Here is a 6,000-nt window from a genome sequence, read left to right as displayed (position 1 = left end):
CCCCCTACTATTTATTCCCCTCTCTAAGAAAATAATAAAAATGAAAGGGAGAGGGGAAAAAGCAAAGCACTAGATTTATAATTTCAGCATAAAATGCCATCTTAGGTTTTCATTTTAATGCCTTGCTATATGTGAAATTGCCTCCTTTTTAAACATTTGAGATGGCCAACAATGCCTGTCAGCCTATGAACAAGCCTGTACTAGGAATGTTCACTCAAGGTGCTGGGCTAGGCAAGGAGTGAGAATGACACCCAGGACTTCTTGATTTCTTCTAGTGTTATATATATATATATATATATATATATACACACACACACACACACACACACACACATATATATATATTTGAGAATATTAATCAAGAAACTATGTCATAATAATACCAAAGCATATTTCTACACATAGTATAGAACACTAGGATAATGACTGGAGATATGTGCAAACTCCACACTGTAACTTTCACTATGGAAATTAGTTCCTACATGATAACAATGTTGAGACAGAGAATGAGAGAGACAGATAGAAATTATTTCTTAGAATAAGGCTTATACAAAGAAAGCAGATTACTTTTAGAGACTGTTGCTTTGTGCATGAATTCCAACTCGGGTATTTAACCATGCCCAGGCCATTACTTAAATGTTATGTGAATCTGGTGATTATGAAAAATAATATCTTTGTTCATCTCTATATTTCTAAAATTTTACAATTGAAGTTAGTAGTTAACCATAGACATCAGATAGGATTAACCATGGGACCAGTGTGGTAGTGTAGCTGGTTAAGCCTCCTCCTGCGATGCTGGAGTGTAGCCTGAGACAGCTGGATAGTATATTGTATTTCCCACACCCTCTGAGTTCGTTGGGGAAAATAGAAGTTGTGTGTGGATGAGCTGGGATCTCACATTTTGTAGAACTTGTATTCAAGTGTGAAGGGACCATAAAAATAATGAATGCTAATAAAATATAATAATTTCTTAAAGTTATGCATGAGGAAAATGGAGGAAAGGTAAAGCAACCCACAGAGGTCAGACAGCTCATGCGTGAGACAGTCGAGGCACAGGGGAGCCAGGTCCTGAGAGTGGTGTCTGGGAGTTGAGTGTATGGCATGCATGCGACCAGGCTGTGATGCGGCTGCATTGCGTCCTCTGCCCCAGTGTTTGAGCAGCAGGCTAGGATGGAAGAATCATCAGAAGATGACTTCTGGTGTCTTCTCTCTTTCCTGTCATGCTCTTGCAGGCCAACTTGCCCCTGCTGCAGCGCGAGCTCCTTCACTGCGCAAGACTGGCCAAACAAAACCCTGCCCAGTACCTCGCCCAGCATGAACAGCTGCTTCTGGATGCCAGCACCACCTCACCTGTTGACTCCTCAGAGCTGCTTCTCGATGTGAACGAAAACGGGAAGAGGCGAACTCCAGACAGGTGAGGGGGGAGGAGCTTGTGCTGGCGATGAGACTGTTCCTCATCCCTGCATGTGAGAACCTGTTTCTTGTCATATTTAAACTGCTGGTCCACATCTCTGACAGAATAGCAATAAGCCATTATGGCCAATTTGGGAACTGGCTGTGCTTGGGGTTTTTCCCCATTTTGAACCTCTGGCCTGTGTCAGTTCCACTTTTGTACAGGTTAATCTTTGCTGCTTATAATATGAAAGCTTAAAAGTAAAGGTGACTGAATTGCAAGTGTGCAAATACCACTGATTTCAGCTGTTAGACATGTCATTATTGAAATTTGCATTTCAACTTCACATATTTTACCCTTTAGTGTTATGAAATTTGCTGTTCCAAGTTTTCTTAAAATGTGATGATGGTTTTGAAAGCTGGCTTGTATGTGTTACTCAATAAACATAGTACAGTAGCTATTTGATGTTGATTCTGTATTAACTAAGAAAAAACTTCAGGGAAAGTAGATGAGCTGAATGGAGGTAAGAATTACATAACAGAGCTAGTAAATGCTATTTTTAATAACCAGTTTTATTTACCAGCCAATATTTCTTCTACCAGAAACTTTGCTTTCTTAAGTGAGAATTTCCAAGAAATATAAAATAAATCCCTTTCTCTGTTAAGCCCTATGTTGCTGGTGACTAATGCATACATATGAAGCTTCTTGTATACCTTGTTAAAATAATTTTCATGAATACCTCACCCTCATACATAACTGCTTTCTGAATAGAAACATGAAGTCATATTTAGCAACATTTTCCTAATAGTGTTAGTGAAACGTGGAGAATCTTAAAAATGAAACTATATGCAAACATTTGTCCTGTACTTGGTTTTTTTCCTCTCCTTATCCATTCTCCTTTCTGCATTTCCTTGGGCCTGGGGAGTCATAGCCAGTGAGAGGTTACCACTCTGGCACAGCTATGTTCCTGAGTCCCAGGTGCTTAGGCTCCCTAGAACTGCTCAGACACATCTGTCTGTGACTGACTTAGTTACCCTTACGTGTATTAGCTGCTTTACAAATCAGAATATTAGTAAAAGCCCATTTACATTCAGTTGTAGATAATTCTCCATTAGACAGTTTTTATGCTACAACTTCTGAAATTTTTCATTTTGCATAGTCCCTCTTAATAGCTTAAAAATGTCCTAAAGCAAAAGGTTAAATATTAGTCTATTTCTGGCTTACTATGGACCTACCTACAGTACAGCTTTCTTATTCTTACCTGTCACATTACCTTGGGCATATTTAAGACTGAACAGAGCATTTAGTGCTTTAGCTTGTAAAGGAAAGTACCTGATCCAGTTGTGTGAATGACATGTCTCCATGAAGCTGAAAATGAAGAGGTGGCTCAAGATAGATGGTTTACATGCGAGTTCCTACCTGATCCCAACCCCTGAACCCTGCAGGAAATACTTTTGCATGCTGGTACTGAGATATTTTAGCTCCATGTTTCCAGGATAACATACTAAGAGAAATAGACTGGCTGGGAAATTGTGAAGAAGAAAATTTATTTGGGTGGGGGTGGGGTGGGAGTAAAACAAAGAAAGGTTATGATACCTATGATGAGAGTAAAGATAATATTGGCAACATTGAAAATGAAAAAGGATCTACTCTGGATTTCTTAACTGCTAAATAACCATAGCAAGGAATATGGAAACATGTTTCATTCATTTCTCTGTATTCCCAGCCATCTTCCCACTGGTACTTCCCTAGTATTTCATTTTTGAATGTACCGTGACTTTAGACTTGCCTTGGACAATCCCGAGGTAAGCTCTGAGCAGTATGGTAACGTTGCTGTGAAAACTTCCTATTAAATTCCACAGATGCTCAGCATTCTTGCTGTGATAGCTGTGTGTGCCTGCATGTACATATCCAGTCAGGTCCAAGTCTCCTAAAAGGAGTCTTCAGTCTCTCTTCTCAAGTCAGAATTTACATGGTTGATCTTTAGATGGAAAATTCTCTTTCAAGTAGAACCCTGAAGTATATGTTACAGTGGAAAGATGACAAATGGGTTTCCTTAGAGCTGGGAGGAAGGGTAATGAGAATATGTTGTGTAAATACATTTGTATCTTGTGGGAATTTGATCAGAGCCAAGAAAATATGGGCCTCTGCAGTATTTTTTTGCATATATTTCCCACATCTTGTTTGCATATGCATTTTCCTCTTCTCTGGTTATTTATCTGTACATCCAGATCTACTATATGAAGTTTTATAGAGGATGGAGCTGTCTGACAGCAGAGCGTTTTTTTGTTTTACTGAATGTTTTGTTGGTGCATATGGTCTGACATGGATGAGCAGCCACGGTGAGATTTTGGAGTCTATTAAACTGGCTCATTAAAAAGATCAATCTGTTTCTGTAATAACACTGGGAGCCATCAGTCACTAAAAGAGGGAAAAACTGACACCTGAGGAGAAAACACATTTTGGTAATTTGTTCATGACATGTCACGAACAAAAGAGCACTCTATATTCTGTTTACAACTTTGGGGGTTTCAATTCTGTGACGATTGCTGAGCTAATGGACCAGACAGTCATCACGTGACTCAGGTATGGCTTTGGCACATCTAACCTCTCATCTTTAAATATGCTTGTCACTGTGATTTCTTTTTTTAAAGCATTTTTATTTACAGAGAAGTGATTAGGGAAGTCTAAGAAATCATTTTTTTTTCTTTTTCTGTATGGAATGTTTTCTGCTTTCCTTTAAATGTGGCTGTGGGAGGAGTTGCAGATCAATTGGACTGAATCTGTAGGTTTGTCATAAAATATTGAACAGCCTAAATTAGAAAAAGACAATTTTGCTTTAAAAATCATTCTGTTTCCAAAACATTAGAGAAAGTAAATAGAAAACTCAGATTTCTACTCTTTATTATTATGTAGAAGCTTTACTTGTGGTAGATCTCTATGTTTTCCATTCTGTGATGGGGGGTGCTGAAGAAGGGGTGGAAGGTGCTGAAGGTGGAGCTGGTTAAGAGAATGAGCCACCTTCACAGAGACAGACTGGGCTTAGGAGCACTCCTTCAAACTGCTCGCTGTGATGCTTGTAAAGATGTGAACCCTTGCCTGTGGAGCACAGAGGGAAAGGAACAGTTGGGCAATGATTCATTTCCTTGAGATCTCAGAGTGGATGAATACTACTATGGTTTTAAAAAAGTACTAGTGTCATGCTAAGTTTCATTGCTGTATTTCTTTCCTTATAGCTCTGATATCACAGCCTTTTGTTCTAATTTGCTTTTAATACTCTCTTTTCATCTGTTATGCCACTTCTCTGAATCAGAGGACTTTTCTTAAGAAATGATCTTTGGTTTTGCATGGGTTCTATTTTGTGTTTTTTCTCCTCCACTACTTCAAATGATTGTTATCTCTTTCTTATATGCCATCATGTAATGTAATTATGCTTTACATCCCTCTATTTCTTTTAGACTTTTATTGCAGAGGCCATGTAGTAGGGTTAAAATGCATTTCCTCTTCCTCATTATTACATATTTTTCTAAAAGACTTGCTTAGATTTTAAAATCCTATACTTCATCAACTAGGAAGGATCTTATGGATATACCAGCCCACTGCTTTTTCTTTATTCTTGAGGAATCTAAGAACTTGCCTAAAGTCACAAAGTTTTTTAGTGGAGAAATCAGCATATTTACATACCTGAAATACTTCACTTGCACAAAATGTTTTAATGTGTACAATTTAAATAAAAGCTCAGCTAAGAGTTGTTTTTTTCTTCTTTTCCTCATTTATTTCTCATATAATTGCTGAAGTGGGTAAATGCAATAGCATAATATTCTATAATTTTATAGAGCTTTTTAATGAAAGAATAGTCATAATTAACCAGGTTTCCTGGCCTAATGAGAAAGTTAGAAAACCTTGAAGGTTAGAGGGTCAGAGATGGTTGTTTTGAAGCTGTGCGTTGCCATGCATACCAGCTGAACCAAGTAGGTCCATTCTCCCTTTTCTGTAAAATGAGTAAAGTTGGGTATTTTTGTCTTTCTAAAGAGAAAGGTAGGTGCACTATTAGAAGTTGTGTGATTAACTGACTATGAAAAACAGAATTAAATTTGTATCATCTACTGTATTCAATATTTTATAAACAAGTTTAGGGATTTTATATTATATTCATGCTTCCTTGCTTTGCCCTGCATCTGTTATGCGTTCTTCCATTTTGAAAAGTGAATAGGCATTCCTGTAGAGGTTCATTTTGTTAGACACATCAATTGTGAAGGCTTCTGGTAAAATAGTGTTAATTAACATATCTATATGATGAGAAAGATAGCATGGCTATGCAGAACATTTTGGTTTCTCCACATTCCAGCCTCAACTTTAACTTGTTAGTCTTATTTCTTGCTGTTGCCTTTGAATCCAGCCCTACTAACTATTCTTCATTCCTTAGTCTCCTGTCTGAAGGATTCTGCCTTCTTTCTTCATTCTTACATCACAACTCTACATGTATTTTACAGTCTAATTTAGTATCTACCGTGACTGAAGGCTTCCCAATCATAAATACTATAATAATGGTTACTATTTACTGAGCACTTAAGATTTTATCAGAGGGCTAAATAATTTACATATGA

At 37.6% G+C, this 6,000-nt stretch overlaps 1 protein-coding gene across 7 annotated transcripts in view; it reads left to right on the top strand.

Annotated features, from left to right (window-relative positions):
- The window catches only part of RUNX1T1 (RUNX1 partner transcriptional co-repressor 1), a 153,221-nt gene that overhangs the window by 99,812 nt on the left and 47,409 nt on the right, over positions 1-6,000 (top strand). For all 7 annotated transcript variants that reach the window (XM_070075841.1, XM_070075838.1, XM_070075839.1 and 4 more), the window contains one exon: positions 1,233-1,414. In XM_070075841.1, coding sequence (XP_069931942.1) covers positions 1,233-1,414 — 182 coding nt within the window. The remainder of the gene's footprint in view (positions 1-1,232; positions 1,415-6,000) is intronic.

The sequence above is a fragment of the Oryctolagus cuniculus genome, chromosome 6, assembly GCF_964237555.1.
Source record: "Oryctolagus cuniculus chromosome 6, mOryCun1.1, whole genome shotgun sequence".
In the NCBI taxonomy this organism is placed as follows: Eukaryota; Metazoa; Chordata; class Mammalia; order Lagomorpha; family Leporidae; genus Oryctolagus; species Oryctolagus cuniculus.
Note: the sequence above shows the minus strand (reverse complement) of the source record. Positions and strands in the feature narration are given on the sequence as shown.